Source organism: Charadrius vociferus, unplaced genomic scaffold, assembly GCF_000708025.1.
Source record: "Charadrius vociferus isolate BGI_N301 unplaced genomic scaffold, ASM70802v2 scaffold332, whole genome shotgun sequence".
Taxonomy (NCBI): domain Eukaryota; kingdom Metazoa; phylum Chordata; class Aves; order Charadriiformes; family Charadriidae; genus Charadrius; species Charadrius vociferus.
The window spans coordinates 3,547,223-3,564,945 of NW_009647418.1; the positions used below are offsets into that span (position 1 = coordinate 3,547,223).

The 17,723-nt window shown below is 51.4% G+C and overlaps 2 protein-coding genes across 2 annotated transcripts in view; both read left to right on the forward strand.

Moving 5' to 3' along the window:
• Positions 1-524: 524 nt before the first annotated feature.
• On the forward strand, positions 525-15,459 carry ACAD10 (acyl-CoA dehydrogenase family, member 10). The gene is made up of 13 exons (XM_009880362.1): positions 525-717; positions 1,226-1,374; positions 2,198-2,392; positions 3,892-4,050; positions 4,843-5,002; positions 5,454-5,595; positions 6,396-6,464; positions 7,270-7,451; positions 8,025-8,175; positions 9,367-9,512; positions 10,357-10,530; positions 11,459-11,620; positions 15,425-15,459. The coding sequence occupies exons 1-13, from the start codon at positions 525-527 to the stop codon at positions 15,457-15,459; spliced, it is 1,917 nt and encodes a 638-aa protein (XP_009878664.1).
• Positions 15,460-16,448: 989 nt separating this feature from the next.
• ALDH2 (aldehyde dehydrogenase 2 family (mitochondrial)) overlaps positions 16,449-17,723 on the forward strand; it is an 11,588-nt gene continuing 10,313 nt past the window's right edge. The window contains exon 1 of the mRNA XM_009880302.1: positions 16,449-16,457. The gene's annotated coding sequence lies outside the window, so the exon portion shown is untranslated. The remainder of the gene's footprint in view (positions 16,458-17,723) is intronic.

Here is a 17,723-nt window from a genome sequence, read left to right on the forward strand (position 1 = left end):
CCCCCACTGGTATTTTGGCCCTCAGGGTCGTGCCAGGCTTTGGTGGTGTTCATGCTTAAGTAAAATAAACTAAAAGGACAGCCCGGCCCTGGAAATAAGGACTTTGCTTCATGGCTTAGAGCTGTCTGGGAAGGATAAAGGCTACTCCTGTACAATCAGGATCACACCAGTGTCCTACAGCCGCTCTAACACGTCATTGAAAACCTCCCAGCATCTTCTGGCGTCATAGAAAAATAACTCTAGCAAGACCGACTCCAGGGACATCTAGATCAATAGCCAAGCACCAAGCACACTGCAAAAATACGGTCGCTTTGCAGAGTTTTGCTATGATTAGTAATCAGTAGTGTGGGTGTTAGTGATTAGTCAAATTGTGTTGTACCTGAAGGTTTGAAGGGTGGAAGGACCCTGTGCAAAACCACGTTCAGGTGCCCCAGTTTGGCTGGGACACTTCATGTGCATGAATAAATATTTACTTTAATAAAGTAATTCTATACCTTGCATCCTAGCCTCTCTCCTCGGTTGGCATGGGCCGGTTGCAAATTTTCCACAGCATGTACCTGAGAAGCATTGCCCGCGCCCCTTACCTGCTCTGTGCCGGGATCCGGCAGCACCCACAGGGGTTAATCCAGCGGAGGCGATCTGGATGGTGCCGTTATAAAGCTGTGATCTTTGACGCCAGCAGAATGGTCCTCCCGTCCCCTTACAAGACAGCCGCGGGTGTGTATTCTCATTTCTCATTTGCTCCTCTTGTCTCTGTGCATAGAGGGAAAACAAATTTCAGGTGTCGCTGTCAGCCGCCTCTGGTTCTGGTAAGATATCCAAGAACTTGCGACAACGACAATGATACCTTGTTGTGCCATCAGAACTAGAATTAACAGCAACCAGCAACTGCATTGGCAGCTCCAGGTCAGGGCCAGAACCCATCTGGTAATGAAACTGTCCTGCAATGGCACCGGCTGGTACCAGCCAACATTGATACTGTCCTTCAGGACACCTTAAGAACTCAGTGTTTTCACCCCAAGGGCACCACACCGAAAACAGAGGTGAGGTGCTTCAGCTGAGGTGGGGCAATTCCCAAACTTCTGTCTGTGTCCTCCAGTCCAGTATGTCAGTTGTTGCAAGTGCTGTTTGATGTATCAGACTTCAGAGAGATTTCAAGCCAGTTTCTCCGTTCTGATGATGCCATACATGCTCCCTCCTGGCTTTCTTACTTTTCTCTGTATAGACTGGGAGGCTCGGAATTGTATTCCAGCCGGCACCATCCAGCAAGCTCTACTCTCTGGAGGGGAAAATAGTCCCTCGCTGAAGTACACAAGAGGAGAGCTGACGACTGTGGAGTTTTTGCAGGAACTGGGACAGCGGTGTTTTGAGATTGTAAGCCAATTTCCTCCTCCTCTCCTTGTGCTTCCTGACTGCAGGGAAATGGGATCCTGCAATGTGGGAACCTGGTGGTTCAGTGAGGAAAAAGGAGCTTTTAAAAGGAGTCCTTCGATGGAAGGGTCTGGATTTACCATCTAGGAAGCATTGCTGTCTGGTCAGGGCAGACTTTTCACAGCCGACATCGCTCTGGTACCCAGGCAGGATGGTCAGCTGAATTTGCCTTCACTTCCATGAGCCTCTTCCTGCATATTTCATAACTTTTATCTCAAGACACCTCTAGGATCATCTAAGATGAGAAGTCAGAGAGTCAGAGACCAGCTGAAAGGCTTTTGCTGCTTGTACGTGGGCATGCTCAGTGGATGGAGGCCATGGTCTCTGGGGGAGGTTGTTAAGATCAGTAGAATCCCCTCCGCCACAGCTCCAGGAACACAGTGCAAGAATCCCCTTTTGAATAAAGTCTTTTTGAAACAGCATAGTCCAAAATGCAGATTCCTTTCCTGCCTGCTGAATGGTAACTCGGTATTTATCTCTAACCTGCCTTGATTCCATGGCAGGCACAGTCCTAGTGCATTTCTTTTCCCCCAAATCAGACCTTTATCTCTGCTGCTGCTTCTGTAGAATTAGTAATGTGAGAATTTATTTGGTCTAAGCAATTTAGCTGGGAGATTCACTGACAGCCTTCTGCTGCCAAAGGAAGTAGGCCACCACGATAAGACAATCAGGCAACCTACCTACCCAACCACTCTTATTTTCCTCCCTGCTTAAAAACCATTTATGGCTAATTGTCATTCTTGGGGGGGGGTCTTTGGTTTCTCAGGCAAATGTCTGTGTTCCCGTGGACTCTTTTCTCTCCGACTTAATCAGAAATGAGATGATAAAACAGCTCCCCATAATGGCAGAAGCAGTACAGTGTATCCGTGCAGAAGGTCTTAAGACAGCTCTTCTAAGTAACAACTTCTGTCTGCTGAATGGAGAGAGCTTTCTGCCCCTGGACCGAAAGCACTTTGATGTGGTAAGCCTGGATGGATTCCAAAATGCATTTCTGTAGCTAGTTCTATAGAAAGCTGCGACTGAAATTCTTTCCATGCAGGTACCAAATGAACGGCAACAGCAGCACCTAGTAGTAGACATAAATGTAACAGCCTGTGAAAATATTACCTGGCATAACTACTGTTATGTCGATAAAGGACTTAGAAGCTGGAGCACTATACAAGAAATAAATGTTATTACTCAGTGCACTTGCTTGCTTCATATTTAATCCTTACTCTTTTAAAGCTTCTTTCATCCTAAAGAATGGCTAAACATCCGCCATATTAGAAAAATCCCACTATCCCAATGTGCTCATCTCTCTGGGTTGATGAGCAGGCAGAGACCCCTTTCCCAGCACACTTCGATTTTGCAAAGATGAAGCACAAGATTAACGATGAACCATGAAGCTGGTTCAGGTGGCTTCACTTTAACAGGCAGCTATGAAGACTCACCTCAACATGACAGAAAATTTGATTTTTTTTGTGCGCCCTGACTCACATCTTTGAATTTCAGGAGTTTATTCATGACTTAAGTTTGTTTTATAGCCTTGATTGAGACAGCAAAATATGCAAAGAAGAGTCGTATCGATAGATTTAAAACCTGAGACTGTTTAAAGTCATCTTGTCAACATTATGTTGTTATTGACGTGGCTTTCTGTGCATAGGCACTAGTGACACCAGTGCCTATGAAGTTCTCTTAGTGGAGTGATGCTCTGTTGTGATGCTCTGTGATACCTTTCATCCCAGACTATTTCAAAGCACTTTAATAACCATGGCCTATTCGGTGTCATCACTCATGCGGTGTGGCTCTTCTGTAACAGCAGGCAACAGCACTGCACAGTAATTAGTGGGAAAAAAAATTAATTGAATGTGGATTTCCATTAGCATTGGCTTTTATATCTCTCTAATAGATTCATTTCTATTCCTTGAGTGTCTGTCAGTGCAGGGGTGAAATACTGCTTGAATTTTGTATGGTTTTGAGGCAATGTGACTATTCAGAGACTGACTCAAGACATTTTTGATGCAAATTTGGGCAGATGGTCAGCATCTCTGCTGCTGTGAAGATTGCTTTGGCATGGTTGATAGGTGCAATGGTCAGGACACTGCTTTTCCAGATCATTTGGAAGGTGGTGTAATCCACTGCTTTCTTGGGCAGCACTGAGCAATTGGTTCAGCACAGTGTGGGACACCCAGTAAGTCTCCCACATCGTGACATCTCGTTGGATATCTTCCATCCAAGGACCAGCTGATCCTGTTTAGCTTATTTGAGCTGACAGAGCCACAGCTAAGCAATTGGCACCCACGCAGTCGCTTGAATCACATCCTATCCAGCTCTGTCAGCCCTCCATTCCCAGTGTCCCTTATTTCACATGTTAATTAAACTGTCAGTCTCTTTCCCACCCTCCCGTCCTCCATTTCCAGCACTGCACAGATGTTTGTGGTCACAGTAGGCTCATGCATAATCCATTTGTTGTTGCCGTAGATGGTTGAATCTGATCGGGAAGGAATGCACAAGCCAGATCCTCGTATCTACAAGCTGTGCTTGGAGTGGTTGGGCGTTCAGCCCCAGGAATCCATCTTCCTCGACAGCAGCAGCCAGAACCTAAATGCAGCAGCCCAGCTTGGCATTAAAACGGTGAAGGTACAAAGCAATGCAACCAGGGCAGGCTTTGGGCATGGTTTCTAAGTCCAGAAGCTGTGTTTGACTTGAATGGCTCAGGATTTTCAATCACAGTGGCAGACTCGTCTTGCCAAGCCTTTTGTTTCAGCTTGTCCTTATTCCCACAGGATGTGGCTGTGTTAAAGGGGAGGGTTACTGGCAAAGTCTGCACTGGCCCGTTTCATTCACGGCTCTAAACCCTACAGCCAGTGTAACCTCGGAGAAGCCGCTTCTCCTTTATGGACCTCAGTTCCCTATTAGAAAAACAGCCCTAATCGTATGGTTGAGACGACCACATCCACCTGATGTGAGAAAATAAGACACATTTAAGACATTTCTAGGAGCTGTGGGGCTTCATGGATCTGTCAGCTGAGGACTGGTTAACCCACAGGCTTTGGAGATAGGGAGCACAGGGGGTTTACTTCGGAGAGGGGACCACTGGGGGAAGGACAAGCATGGGACTGGTGGGAAGAGTGAACTCTGCTCCCCTGGACTGCACACAGGGAATTCCAGTGCGTAGCCCAGCCCAAGCTCACCCTGCCTATGCCACAGTAACAGTATGTCTCCGGGACAGAGACTGAGGTGGGAGTGTTGGTAATGGCACTCTGTGCTGGCAGGGACTGACCAGTGAATTCCTGTGTGTCTTAGTGGACCGTTGCTGTTGGACTCACAGATAAATGTGTCACAAGTGTGCAGAGCTCTTTCTTGCCCGGGCAATTTTATCTTCTAACTCTCACCCAGTAACTTCTCACTCTCCCTCCCTCCTGCTTTCAGGTCGATGATCCAGAAGTAGCACTCAAGGAGCTGGAAACCTATCTGGGTTTTCCTTTGCAAGGGTTTGTTCCATATACTCGTTCAGTGAGACCAGGCATGGAAATCCCAAAAGATCGTCTGCAAAAGTACCTTGAAAGTGTTCTCAGTGACCAGGCAACAGGTATTGCAGCGCTTTTTGCTCTTCAGCCTGAAAGCTCACATATTCTGGAGCCGTTGGCTCTTTCCATCACATGACAAATTGATTGAAAAATAACATTAATGAAATGCTCCTAATCTCCAAGCAACTGTTGCAGACATTCAGGTTTCAGTGATCTGTCACTGTTTCCCAGAAATGGGAAATAACATTTTAGGACTTCCTTGTTTGGGAAGGGCCAAGCACAAGAGATGTGCCAAAGAGATGCCAGGAATATTCCTGGCCTGTGAGCTATCTATGAGTGATTGCTATCCTCCCACAGGGATTTGGGACACAGGAGCAAAGTGTAGGTTCCCAAATGCTGCAAGCAAGTTCTCAGCCCCAGGTGCAAGAAGGGGAAGTAAAACCTGGAGAGGTGGTGAGAAGTAATCCTAGCATCATGCTTCTGTCTGCTGACCCTCTGCTCTCAACTCTTCAGGCCCACTGGTGTTACGGCAGTTTGGCTACGGACAGTCTACCCAGACCTTTTGCATCAAGTTTGGAGATTGCTTGCTGGTGCTGAAGAAGGAGCCCTCTGACAGCCTGCATCCCTCGGGCTCTGCTGTCAGGAGGGAATACAGGTAAGAAGGAGCCATGCTCCTCGTGCCAGCTGACCAGGGAAGACTCTTGTAGGAGATCCCAAGCAACGCCGTCCTAGGGACAGTGCTCTATTCCAGCCTTGGCTTTTCTGTTCCACATCACACAGCCCACCCACCTGCCTCCCACATTGTCCTCCCCCGCATTTTGCACAGCTCCATATCCTGGTCTGTGATCTGTCTGTTTGCTACAGCTGATGTGAGCAGTCCTGGATTGAGATACAAGGCTGTGCCACTGCCCTGCAGCTGGCAGTGAGCATGCAGTTAGGACCCTGTGCCTGTGAAAAAACACTGTCCCCGCTCCTGTGCTGTGATCCTTCCAATCCATGGAGCACATCACAGCTCTCAGCATGTGTCGGGGGAGACGCAGGATCTCACTGTCGCGTCTGGCACCTTGGGTGGGAGGGAGTTTGCAGCACAACACCGCATCTGAGCAGCGAGGAGCCTAGCTAAGGGCTGGCCCCATGCTGGAAGGGTCGTGCTGCAAACGAGTTTGCTGTGACAGAGATCTCTGCCTCAGCCGCAGAGTAGCAGGACACTTGTGGGGGGATAGTTGTGATCTCCCCTTGGTTTTTCAGACTGTATTAGTCGCGGGGCTCTGGGCCATACAAAGATTTTGGTGTGCTGCTTTCCCCTACCCCCAGCTGTGTTATTTTAGCATGTTTAAAACTGAGCACAGGACCCTTTTATTTTATATTGTGCATCTGCCTAGCAACAGTGCAGATCTAGTATCGATTCCCTAATGCCTTTCTGCGCTGACATGGCTCTCTGACTCGCCCTGGCAGGGTACTGAAGGCACTCTCTGAGGCTGGTGTTCCTGTTCCCACTGTACTTGCTCTCTGCGAGGACAGAAGGTAATCTTGTCCCTCAGCTTTCACTCTGTGCTTGACAACTTCAGCCAAATTTCCCCAAAGACAAGGAGAGGAGGGAATAAGGAGCCAGACCTCACCAAGTACACTGGTCTAATTAGTGTTTGCCCAGTCTTGGGCTAGAGAAGCCTCTAGAAGTTCAAAGGACAGTAACAATTTTATTTGGCTTGTTTGAGGCGTGTCCTTATTTTAGCAATTAATCAAAATGCTGTCTTCCTTTGAAAAGCCGCTATAAAATAGAGTTTTATGGCTTCGTGCTGACTCAAGATGCTCAGGTTTCCAATAAGGAGGTGATTTTTCTAACTGCCAGACCTCAGGCTTGCCCCAAGACCTACAGCCGCAATAGCAGCAAGTCTGCGACCAGGACACCCTGTGTAGCCTGCAGTAGCACAGCAACGCTCAGATCTCTGCTGGCTGCAGTAATAAAGTCTCTGCACTGCAGTTAAATGTGTGTCCGCTGTTCGTGTTGTTTGCATGCAGTCTGACAGCTCGGTGGCTGCAGAGCCCATTGCAGGGGAGGCAGGGAGGCGGTCGGTGCCGTAGCCCAGCCCCAGGCTCAGCTTCCTGGGCTGGAGGGAGCGGGACTGGTCGTGTCACAGCTGTGTGCCACTGGCTGACAGCCTGAGCTGGGCTTGAGCCCAGGCCACAGCTGGGCAGGGAGCAGTGCTGTTGAGGCTGCTCCTCACCTTGCCAGGCAGGTGAAGGGCATATTCAAGGTGGAGGTGAGATCTGAGGGGTGGTAGGTAACGGGATTAACCTCAGACCTGCCGGTTCCACCTTACTTCCCCAGCACTCTTGGCACACCTTTCTACCTGATGGAGCACTGTGCTGGCCGTGTCTACAGGGACGTCTCCCTCCCCACACTGCAGCCTAGCCAGCGGAGGGCTACTTATGCTGCCATGAGTCAAGTCCTCTCCAAGATCCACAGCGTAGAGCTCAGAGCAGACAAGCTGGAGGACCTTGGGGAGCATGGTGAGAGAAGGCTCTGTATCTTCTTATCACTGTTTTCTTCTCCTGTGTATCAGCATTTCAAAGGACAGGCTCGGGTACAGGACTTGGGCCAAACTTGGGGGGCAGTTGGGAAAGCGAAGATGAGCAGCAAGGTGTCTGACTCCCCAGGTGTGGTGGGACGGTGTGGAGAGCTGCTTCAGATCCTCCAGCTCCGTGTTTACTGTTAGTAGACCCTAGAGCTTCCTGCCATGAACAAGAGCTGCACTGTGAGGGGAGGAGTAACTTGTTTGCTGCCATCTCTGACCAAACTTCCTCAGCTCCTCCAGTGTCTCTGCAGGGCTATCTCAACTTCTTGGAGAAGCTACATTTTTGTCCAGGATCTGCTTATTTCCACCAGAATATCAAATCCAGTGCCCAGTTAAGAATGTATGAGACCCCTGGAAATCACAATGAAATTCTTGGAGCTTACCTCAGGCTGCTGGACTGAGATCTGCTTGGCTGTTTGACTTTTTCTGCATGCACCTTTTATGCATCTCTTTTGAAGCTTCTTTATGCCTGTCCCTTTCCCTGAAAGCCTTCGTTCCCTTTTTGCAGCTAATTACATTCAGCAGCAAGTTGAGACCTGGACAAAGCAGTATCGAGCTATGGAAACTCATGTTATCCCTGCCATGGAGAGACTCATCGAGTGGCTGCCTCTGCATTTTCCTGAATCTCAGAAGACGACAGTTGTGCATGGTGATTTCAGGTACTGCTTGGCTCACAGCGCTTCCCCGGAGCACATCCCAGGCAGCAGAGAGGGAGAGAGGGTGTAAAGCATTGTGCAGACTCCAAAGCGGTGCAGAGTTGGGCTGGCACAGCAGCTTCAGAGCAGTCCAAAAGCTGGGCTCTGTGTCATGTTCAGCATCCCCCAGAGAAACATATCCCAAGAGCTCTGACTGGTGCTGTCTTGCACCCAGAGCTCTTGTATTTTGCCCAGTGTTTTTCTGCCTACTGATCTGTGGCAGTTTAAAAGCAGTGCCCATTTGAGTGCAGGGAAACGGGGGGCAGGAACTGAAAGCCTGAACTCCCAATGTCCAATTCCAGTCTTGCTGCCTCATTGGTATTTCAGTTTCTTTGCCCAACCACAGAAAACAGTGGCCTAACACTGGGGGTTCATCAACTGTTTCTGTGATACTCAGAAATCAGTCCTGGTGCATGTTGCTAATGATATTCAGTGCTTAAAGAGTTTGGGTGGCTGGTGAGATCCTGGAATAGGTATGGCAAAACCTGCCAGTGTTACAGGTGAAGTCATGCAGGAGCCTGATGGCTGGGGATAGAGGTGAGGGATGCTGAGATCTACTACTGCATTGTCAGACCCGGGCTGCAGCATAGGTGTGTGCCAGTTCTGGGCCAAGGCTCCTTTCCGCAAGGTTTAGCGCACACAGTTCCAGTGTGACTGGAAGCTGGTGAGCTCTCTGCACCCTGGCAGGATGGCTGCCCTCTCTGTTTCCTCCTCAGTAGGCTGCTGCCCTCTCCTGGGGCTCAAACAGGTGAAGGCTGTACTACTGATAATCTACAGCACATGACAGCACAGGGCCTGGAGTTATTGTGTGCCTTTGAAAGGACCAGAAGATCCCCCTGGACAGTGACTTGCCTGCTTTGCTTTTTGGCCAGCCTGTCCTGTAACATCTGTTAACTATCTGAGGCTCTAAATAAGTTGGTTTCATTCTTTAAAGCACAGTTCAGTTCATCATTAACAAGGGAGTTCACTATTGAGTAATCGCCATCCTCCCTGACCCATGCTTGCAGAAATTAATCTTTCACTTGTGCAGCCTCCCAAAGGACTCAGCAATTTTTGAAGAGAATGAAGAGCACTGGAAAGCACCTACTGCTGCTCAGCACTGGGATTTTTTCCCCATCTTGAGACTTTCCTGATCTCTTTTTCCCTCTGATACAGGATGGACAACCTGGTCTTTCATCCAGACAGGCCAGAAGTCCTTGCTGTCCTTGGCTGGAAGCTTTCAACTCTAGGAGATCCCATCTCTGATTTGGCGAATAACTGTATGGCCTACTTCCTGCCACCTCACTTTAATGCACTGAGAGGTACAGAGAGGGGCAAAGTCACATTTGACACACGGAGAGAGGAACCAGAGTTCAGAAACAGATTAGCTCCTGCCCAGAGAGCTCAGCTGACAGCTGGGCTCATTGCAGCTGGAAAGGGCTGTGGGTTTCGCACCATATTCCCCACTCTGCCCTTTCTTCCCTCCCTGAAGAACCCTCCAGGGTGGAAACATCTTTCTGCATGTGCAGTGATCACTGTGCCATGGTCACCCTGTCCCCAAGTTTGTCTCGTATCTGCCACCCATTTGGCAGATACTCTGCCATGTGCTCCCTGTCCTGGTTGGTACCATCACCCAGTTCATGCACCTGGATCTTTGTTAGCAGTCATGTCAGGGACGGCCCCAGGGAGGGGGGCCCTGCTTCATAGCTGCCAAAACGGCATTTAAAAATTAGTTTGGATTCTTTTCCCTCTACCTTCAGCTGTAAAGCTGTGGAACTCCTTTTGGGAGGGAAAGCTGTGAACCAGGCCAGCCCAGAAGGGGTTTGTCCACAAACTTACACACTTGTTAAAAAGAATAACATAGGTGTAAACAGAGAGGAAAATCACTCCCTCGTTTAGGAGGAAGATCCATCAGTCACTGCTTTCCCAGTCTTACCCCAATGAAGAAAACTGCCCCATATGCATTTCACCTTTGATGATGGGATGGTGCCAAACCCCCATTGTTATGTACGGAAAGAGCATGGCAGCAGTGTGGGTGTTGGATGGGTGCAGGTGTCTCTGCTGCTCCATGGCTGCATGGCTCAGCCACAGCCTTCACGGCATCCCTAGAAAGCTCTGAGATCCTCACTGTCTGCTGCTTCACTGTTGCCTTTTCATGTCTTCCAGGCTTGAGGAAGTGTGATTTAGGGCGTCTGGGAATCCCCACGGCAGAGGAGTATTCCCAGATGTACTATGACCACATGGGAGTAGAGCACCCCGAGAACTGGAACTTCTACATGGCCTTTGCCTATTTCCGACTGGCTGCAATGCTGCAGGGACTCTACAAACGCTCTCTGGCAGGTGAGGAACGCAAACATGCCGGCCCTACTCTGCACAAGTCTCCAGCCAGAGCACAGACACACGAGCATCAATGCGGGGAGAGTTCTCACACTGAACTGGGGGAGGTCAGACCAGCAGCATGTGCTGCAGGGTTCAGGCACTCCTGGCTGTGCACCCTGAGAGCTCCGAAATTCCAGGCAGTAAAGCAAAACGTGGCATTTCTGGCAGTCTTGTGCTGTCAGCAGAGAGTTCCTATGGGAAATAAGGGCTCAAAATGAGAGATCTTGTTTCACCTCTCTGTTTGGAGATGGGCGACGTGGGAATAATTGTGCAGCAAGTTACTGCTGCATGTAGACAAGAGGGATGCGAATAGAGTGTCCTGTAAAGCACAGAGCTCCCTCCCTGCTCCAGCACAGGCTCTGGAGGGTGTGAGGCTGCTATAGCTCCTCAGGCAGGCTGTGTTGTGTAGTCAGGATGTGTCCTGCAAACAAAAAAAAAAGGGCTAAAAGGGCATTTCCCCAGCAGCTGCTTTTTGCTGGATGCAAGGTCTGGTCTGTTCCTCTTTGCTGTTTGTGCTGATCGGAGGTTGCTCTGTGATCACTTTTCTTTCATGGGAGAAGCGAGCAGAGGCCAGAGTTCAGAGCTCAGAGCTGTGTCCTACAGGTGGAGCTATCAGACCTTCAGACTAAGCACCACCTTCGAAGAGAGACTCGAAAGCAGGGAGGGTGTGAACTCTCGGTGCTGTTTATCATCAGGTCTGCCCTGGGAGTCTTTATCAGAGAAAAACAAGATGTTATTTTTGTATTTTGTAGAGAGGAGTCTCTCCGAGTCCTGCTGGGCTGGCCCAGACAAGGGCACATGGTGCTGTGTGGGATGTGACTATATAACATGAGCTTTTTCAAACAAAGGTGTCCTATTCTTCTCTTGTCCCCAGGGAGGCCAGCTCCAGGTGAAAGCAGCCCAGAGGATGCAGAGTTTGTGGCCGACCTGGCTTGGGAGTTCGCCATAAAAGAAGGATTCCGTGTATTTGACAGCCTCCCCACCACAAAGCCTCTCGCAAGACATTACAGCACCTGGGCCAGACGAGGGCCGTTCCTCAGCAGGAGCTATGGTACCTGGCCACGTCCTGGGGCAGCTCCTGAGCCCAAAGTTCCCCTGGTCACTGCCCCCACCGGCCTGCTGGGGATGGCACAGGGTCTTTGCTGCAAGCTGGAAAAGATCATGGGTGTCCAGTCAAGTTTTCTGATTTCCCAGCCCAGATGGACTCCATGTCCTCTTCTAGAGCTGAAGGTGAGACATCTTCCTCCCTAAAGCAGCTTTGCTTGGCTGCACCTACACCAGGGTGGGGGATCGTGGCATGCCTCTGAGCACCCTTGCTTTCCTCATCGCATTAGACACTTGCCACTCCGAGAGTCCAATGGCTTGGAGAAAGGGGGCTGGGTTCCCATGGCTGGCTACATTTGAGTACACAGTTCATATTCTGGGAAATAGCAATTTCAGAATCTGGCACTGCCTTCAAAGATGAGCAGATTAACGCCAGTCCAGCTGTCATCGCTGGTGCTGCTCCACCAAGGTCCTGCCATTGATGCTGATGGAGTCCCCAGAGCTTGGCTGGGCTTGGGCTTTTCAACACCTGCCAGACCAGTGCTTGCTCATTCCTTTCCTCTGGCAGGGGGAGGCCTCGCTGCTGCCTCTGTGTGGGAAAGGCTGAGTTAATTCTCTTTGTAAGACTCCCTCCTGGTAATTCCTTGGAAGGTCCTGCAGATAGGGCAGGGAGCTGCTTGCACCTCCACAGCTTCATTTCCTCCTTTGTGTTCTCATATCCTGCTCTCCCTGGCAGGGGCTGTCCCTGCAGATGTCCCCGTCAGCAGTCACCTGCCCAGTGATAAGCCGAGTGCGTTTGGCAGCGTAGGCTCTGAGATGCCACTTGGACTTTGGCCCTACCACCGTCCTGGGCTCTCCTGTGCAGAGCAGGTGCTGCTGCAGCCCTGAACCCTCAAAATGGAGGGACATTGGTCATTCCTGGTATGGTGGTGAGGAAGCAGAAAACAGCTACCAAAGCGAGTTGCCCAAGGTCATGTGGCGGGTCAGTGGCAGAGATGGGAAAAGCATCAGGTCTCAAACTTTAGAGTTGTAATTACACGTCTCTTCCTTGTGCCAGCGCGAGGCAGGTCAGTGCAATGCACAGGTACCGGGACACCTGGGTCCCCTGCCTGGGCTCTGCAAACTGCCTGGTTCCTCTGTGCTTCCACTTCCCAGTGCTGCTTGTGGTCACGGTGCGGCTCAGCGTGCTTGTGGCTCTGGGCTGGCTGGTGCTGCAAACAGATTTGCTGGGAGTGGTGTCAGAAGTAATCATTCACAGAGTGTGGCATGAAAGCAAACATCGCTATCCTTGGGTTGCTACCAAGATTATATTCTTAATGTATTCTAGTGACATTATCAAATTCTAGGGGGTTACTTAACTGCCTTTTAGCTGCCAGAAAAAAACATCCCATCTGTTGTTCAGCCCTTCAGAAGCATTTCCTTGTGCTCGAGCAGAAACCAGCAAACCCCAGCATTTCAGGGTACTTAGCAACTGATCCCCTGAAAACGCGGAAAAGGAGGGGAAGCAGCAGCTCTGGGAAATTTGGAAGTGCTGAGATGAGCAGATCTCCTTGCCCTTCTTCCAAACACTCATCTTCAGAGCTGGAAGGGTCACCAAGTCTCCAAACATCAGGACTGCCATGCTCTCTCTACTCCATGCCCTGGGCCTTTGGTGGAGACACTGCTCCCTGTCTGGGGACCAGAGAACCCCCTCATCCCTGCCATCCCCCCATCTATCCCACTGTTTTTTCCCTTGGCATTGTCCCTGCACTGTCAACGTTTGCTGTGAAAGTGTGTTGTGAAAGCCAGGGGAGGAGTCCTGCTGCCCGCGGCAGAAAGATAATGCAGCGGAGCGTTAAACAGCCAAATAGTCCTGGCCTGAGACTGTCACAGCGCTCATAAGCTGGGCGAAGGCCAAGAGAAAGGGCAAGCCTGCCTCATGCCAGCTGGCACTGCAGGGGTGGAGGTTGGTCCCAGCAAGCCTGGCAGCGAGATGCCCTTGGCTGAGGCCCTCTCAGCTGAACAGGGCAGCGTCTCGCCTGATCCTGCCACGTCCCGCACGGGGAGCCAGCAGACTTTGCACGTTGGTCCCGAAGGCTGCCTGTCCCCGTAGTTCTCTGGGGACATCCTCTCCAGAGGAGCAGAGCAAAGCTCAGTTTCTCTCTCCGAGCGAGCGTAAGCACGTCTGGCCAAAGCACCAGGCACACAACTGCACTCCCAGTGTGGTGCCTGGGGGACAGCCGGGACTGGCTATCGGAGGGGTCCAGCACCAGTGCAGGGGGATGTGGGAGGATGTAATATGTCCCATCCTTTTCCGTCAGGCAGAGAGTGCCAGGACCAAAGCAGTGGCTCTGATGATGACTGTACAGGCCGTGGATCAGGATAGCCAGGTGGGCGGACACATGCAACTAACATTTGTCCCTTCTCTGGCGCAAATAAAGCGACTCGGGGACACCTCCCTCCGGGGGCCTCCTCCACACCAGGAACGAGGCATTGCAGTCTGGGGCCCATAAGCACAAGGGGTGGTTTGTCCTGTCTGTTGTGGGATCCCAGGCGAGGACGTTTCCCCAGCACTGCATTCCCCAGGGCATTTGGAAGGGGCTGGGGCATTTGCTGCTGTCCTTCCGTGGTCCTGCAGCCCCTTACTTGCCCTGCATGGGCTTTGGTGTCACTCTCACACAGGTCTCTGGAGCAGAGCGTCTCGGTGGTGCAGACCCCAGCCTGGTGCTTCGTTTGGACCTGAACTCCATGTCTGGCTGAAGGTTCTGTGCGGTTAACAGGACAACACTCTCCAAACTGGACCTGACCCACTAGTGACAGCACTGGGGAGCCTCAGACGTGGGACTAAACCAGCTGCTCTGGCATGGGAGAGGTTGTGCTAACAGCAGCCAGAGAGCTTCTGAATTTCAGTGGTGTTTGCTGTTGTCTCGGATCTGGGCTCAGTGCTTTTATTGCCAGGCTCAGCACGGGGCGAAATCCATCCCTGGATCGTGCGGCTGTAGACGGTCGCTACCAGCCTGGCAGCAGGGGAGTTGGTCAGGAATGACTGCGGGGGGGTGTGTGAGACTTGGGTTTGGGAATAAAAAGAATGGAGCAGGCTGTCTTTCCTCCTTCAGCACAACACCTTCAGCTACCCGTAGATTCTAGAAGGACTCCAGTCAGTGGTGGTGGGAACTGAATCGCATCCTTGAGGACTCCTGGCTTCAGGGGAGGCTCCAGAGCTGAGGCAGCGCCTGGCCCCTGGAGCTGGGAGGAACTGAGAGGACTCCCTGGTCCCATGACCGGAGTGGATCTCTCTGGGTTTCTCTGAGGACCAGGGAAGATGCAGACTGGATCAATGGGGGCTTTCAGTGCTGCACAGAGGCCAGCAGCAAGGGGAGAACTGTGGGAACAATCGTGGTGATTCCTGGGCTCTTTATGTGTAGTGTAGTATTAATTCAATATTAAAGCGACGGGCACACTTCTTTGAATTCGTCAGCTTCTCCAGCGTGAGCGCAGCCTCACAGCCCACTTTCACAAGGCCACATCCATCTACCCAGGGTCACCACCGCATCCCTGCTCTCAGGGACACAAAGGGTGCTGCGGACGAGCCCTGGGGCGGCCCTGCTCCTTGCTCAACACCAGGACCAGAAGGCTGTGGGGAAACCTCGTAACCTGAGCTTTGGTTTCTCAAAGGCTCCAGGGTGAAATTCTACCTCAACCCCAGGCACTTCACTCTGCTGTGGAGGAGGGAGGGAGCCTATATCTGAGCCTGGATCTGCCCAGCCTGGTCAACTGGGGTGATTTCCTAGCAGGCACCTGGCCTTTGCGCCTCCACCATCTCCTCTTTCAGGCAGGCGCAATCCCGGCCAGCGATTCCAGGACTGAGGGTTGAGGCCAAGCGCTGGGTCTGCCATGAAGGTGTTTCCTCCATTGCATGCAGTTTTAGTGCTGCTGGGTTTGTCTTCTAAGCCCCGGGGAAGGGACGAGTCCTGCTCAAGAGGAGCAAAAGCATTAACACAGGGCTAATGCCCGATGTGGTCCATCCAAGTATCAGCAGAAGACACAGAGGGATGTGGGAGCTTATCCCTGAGCAAGGCTTGGCTGGAGCTCAGCTCTGAGAGGTGCCCTGTGGATACACAGCCTGACCTGGTCCTCTGGGAAAGGCACCGTGCACGCAGACACATCTCCACGAGTAAAACAAGTCTTTCTGGGAGCTCCCCAAAAATGGTTTAAAGCATGCAGGACTGCAATAGGAAGAAGAACATGTTGGAACAAGCGGTCTTCATGAGTGCCACCTCCTAAAGGGCTGCCCAGGACCCCTGTCTGGGGGCCAAAGTGGAATCGGTCACCCTTCAGGGGATATGGGCAGCCAAGGACGAGAGAGGCTGAGATCCAGCACAAGAGGATTTCTTTTCAGCTGATCTAGGAAGCACGCAGCCTAAGCTGAGTCCTGCTGGATAACCTTGGGCAGCCGTTTGGCCTCTCTGGGCTTCGTGGCTCCTCCCTGGAAAGCAGGGCTGATGTTCCCCTCCTGAGTGAAACGCCTGGAGACCTGCAGCTGCAGGAACTACCACCCTGCCTCTGCCAAGACTTTCAGCAACCTGCGTCTTCCAAGACAGTGGTGTAAACTATTTTTGAATTTATGTATTCTACAATTTTTCTGGCCCTTTTAATAAACCAGAGCCATCCACCTCCACTTACCCTTCACAGACCCCTCACTAAGGAAGGGTGAGGTGCTGTCAGATAAAGGGTAATTACCATAGGTTTGTTTTGGAGATTAAAAACTCTTTGTATTTTTAGTCTGTGGATTCTTTAGTGATGGCGATGATAATTTGAGGACATCTCCATTCTCTGCATGTGAATCTGCACTTCAGCACACTGAAGTTGCTCCAGGCATCTTAAGCAAACAAGCAGAAAAGGCCTTTTGCCATCGTTGGGAGCAATTTTACAAAGCCTCTCATTTGCATGCACTGAGTAGCATTCCTGTTGGGAGAGAACTTTGCTGGCTTCGTTCCACTTCCCCCATACACAGTAGTTTGGTTTTTTTGATTCCTGTGTGCACACTGACAGCGGCAGGGCCGGGTAACCGGGGGTCTCTGACCATTTGCCTCATCACACCACCTTCCCCGCAAAACTAACCAGTGCAACAGAGAGGTTTCTGGGTTTCCTCTGCCTTTCTCCTTCGTGTTGCCTGCACAAAGTTCCCTGGGCATGGCCAGAGACAGGGACTGGGACAGTCAGTGCCGGTGCCGGACACCGATGAGACATCCAAACCAAGCGGTGCCAATGTGGTTTGAACTGAGCTGGGCTGGCCAGCAGGGTGAGGGAGGGGATTCTCCCCCTCTGTTCTGCTCTTGTGAGACCCCACCAGGAGTACTGAATCCAGCCTTGGAGTCTTCAGCACAAGAGGGACGCGGACCTGTTGGAGCGGGTCTAGAGGAGGCCACGAAGATGATCAGAGGGCTGGAGCACCTCTCCTATGAGGACAGGCTGAGAGAGTTGGGGGTGTTCAGCCTGGAGAAAAGAAGGCTCCAGGGAGACCTTATTGTGGCATTCCAGTACTTAAAGGGGCTCCAGCAGAGCTGGGGAAGGACTTTATACAAGGCCATGTAGTGATAGGACAAGGGGGAATGGCTTCAAACTGGAGGAGGGGAGATTTAGATGAGATATTAGGAAGAAATTCGTGACTGTGAAGGTGGTGAGGCACTGGCCCAGGTTGCCCAGAGAAGCTGTGGCTGTCCCATCCCTGGAGGTGTTCAAGGCCAGCTTGGACGGGGCTTGGAGCAACCTGGGCTGGTGGGAGGTGTCCCTGCCCAGGGCAGGGGGGATGGATGATCTTTAAGGTCCCTTTCAATCCAAACCGTTCTGTGATTGTACGAATGGGGCCGGACTGAGCTGTGCCGGGCTGAGCCACGCCGACCTGATCTGAGTGGGTCCCGGCCGAGGCTAACTGGGCCAAACCGCACTGCCCGAACCGAGCTGAACCGACCCAATTCCACCCGAACCGAGCTGAACCGACCCAATTCCACCCCCCCACACTTTTGGGCGCAAATCCCTGGAAAAAAGGGAGTGCCAACCTTGGGGAACTGAGGAATGGGGTGTGGATGACCCCCCTCCACCTCTCCCTCCCGTGTCCCCCCCTCAGTTCC

Bases quoted from the DNA above. Each gene is read 5' to 3' on its own strand.
- ACAD10 (XM_009880362.1), top strand. From the start codon at position 525: ATGGGCCGGTTGCAAATTTTCCACAGCATGTACCTGAGAAGCATTGCC. The intron at 2,393-3,891 runs GTAAGCCTGGAT...TTGTTGCCGTAG, and splicing joins ACCGAAAGCACTTTGATGTG to ATGGTTGAATCTGATCGGGA. The intron at 9,513-10,356 runs GTACAGAGAGGG...CATGTCTTCCAG, and splicing joins TCACTTTAATGCACTGAGAG to GCTTGAGGAAGTGTGATTTA.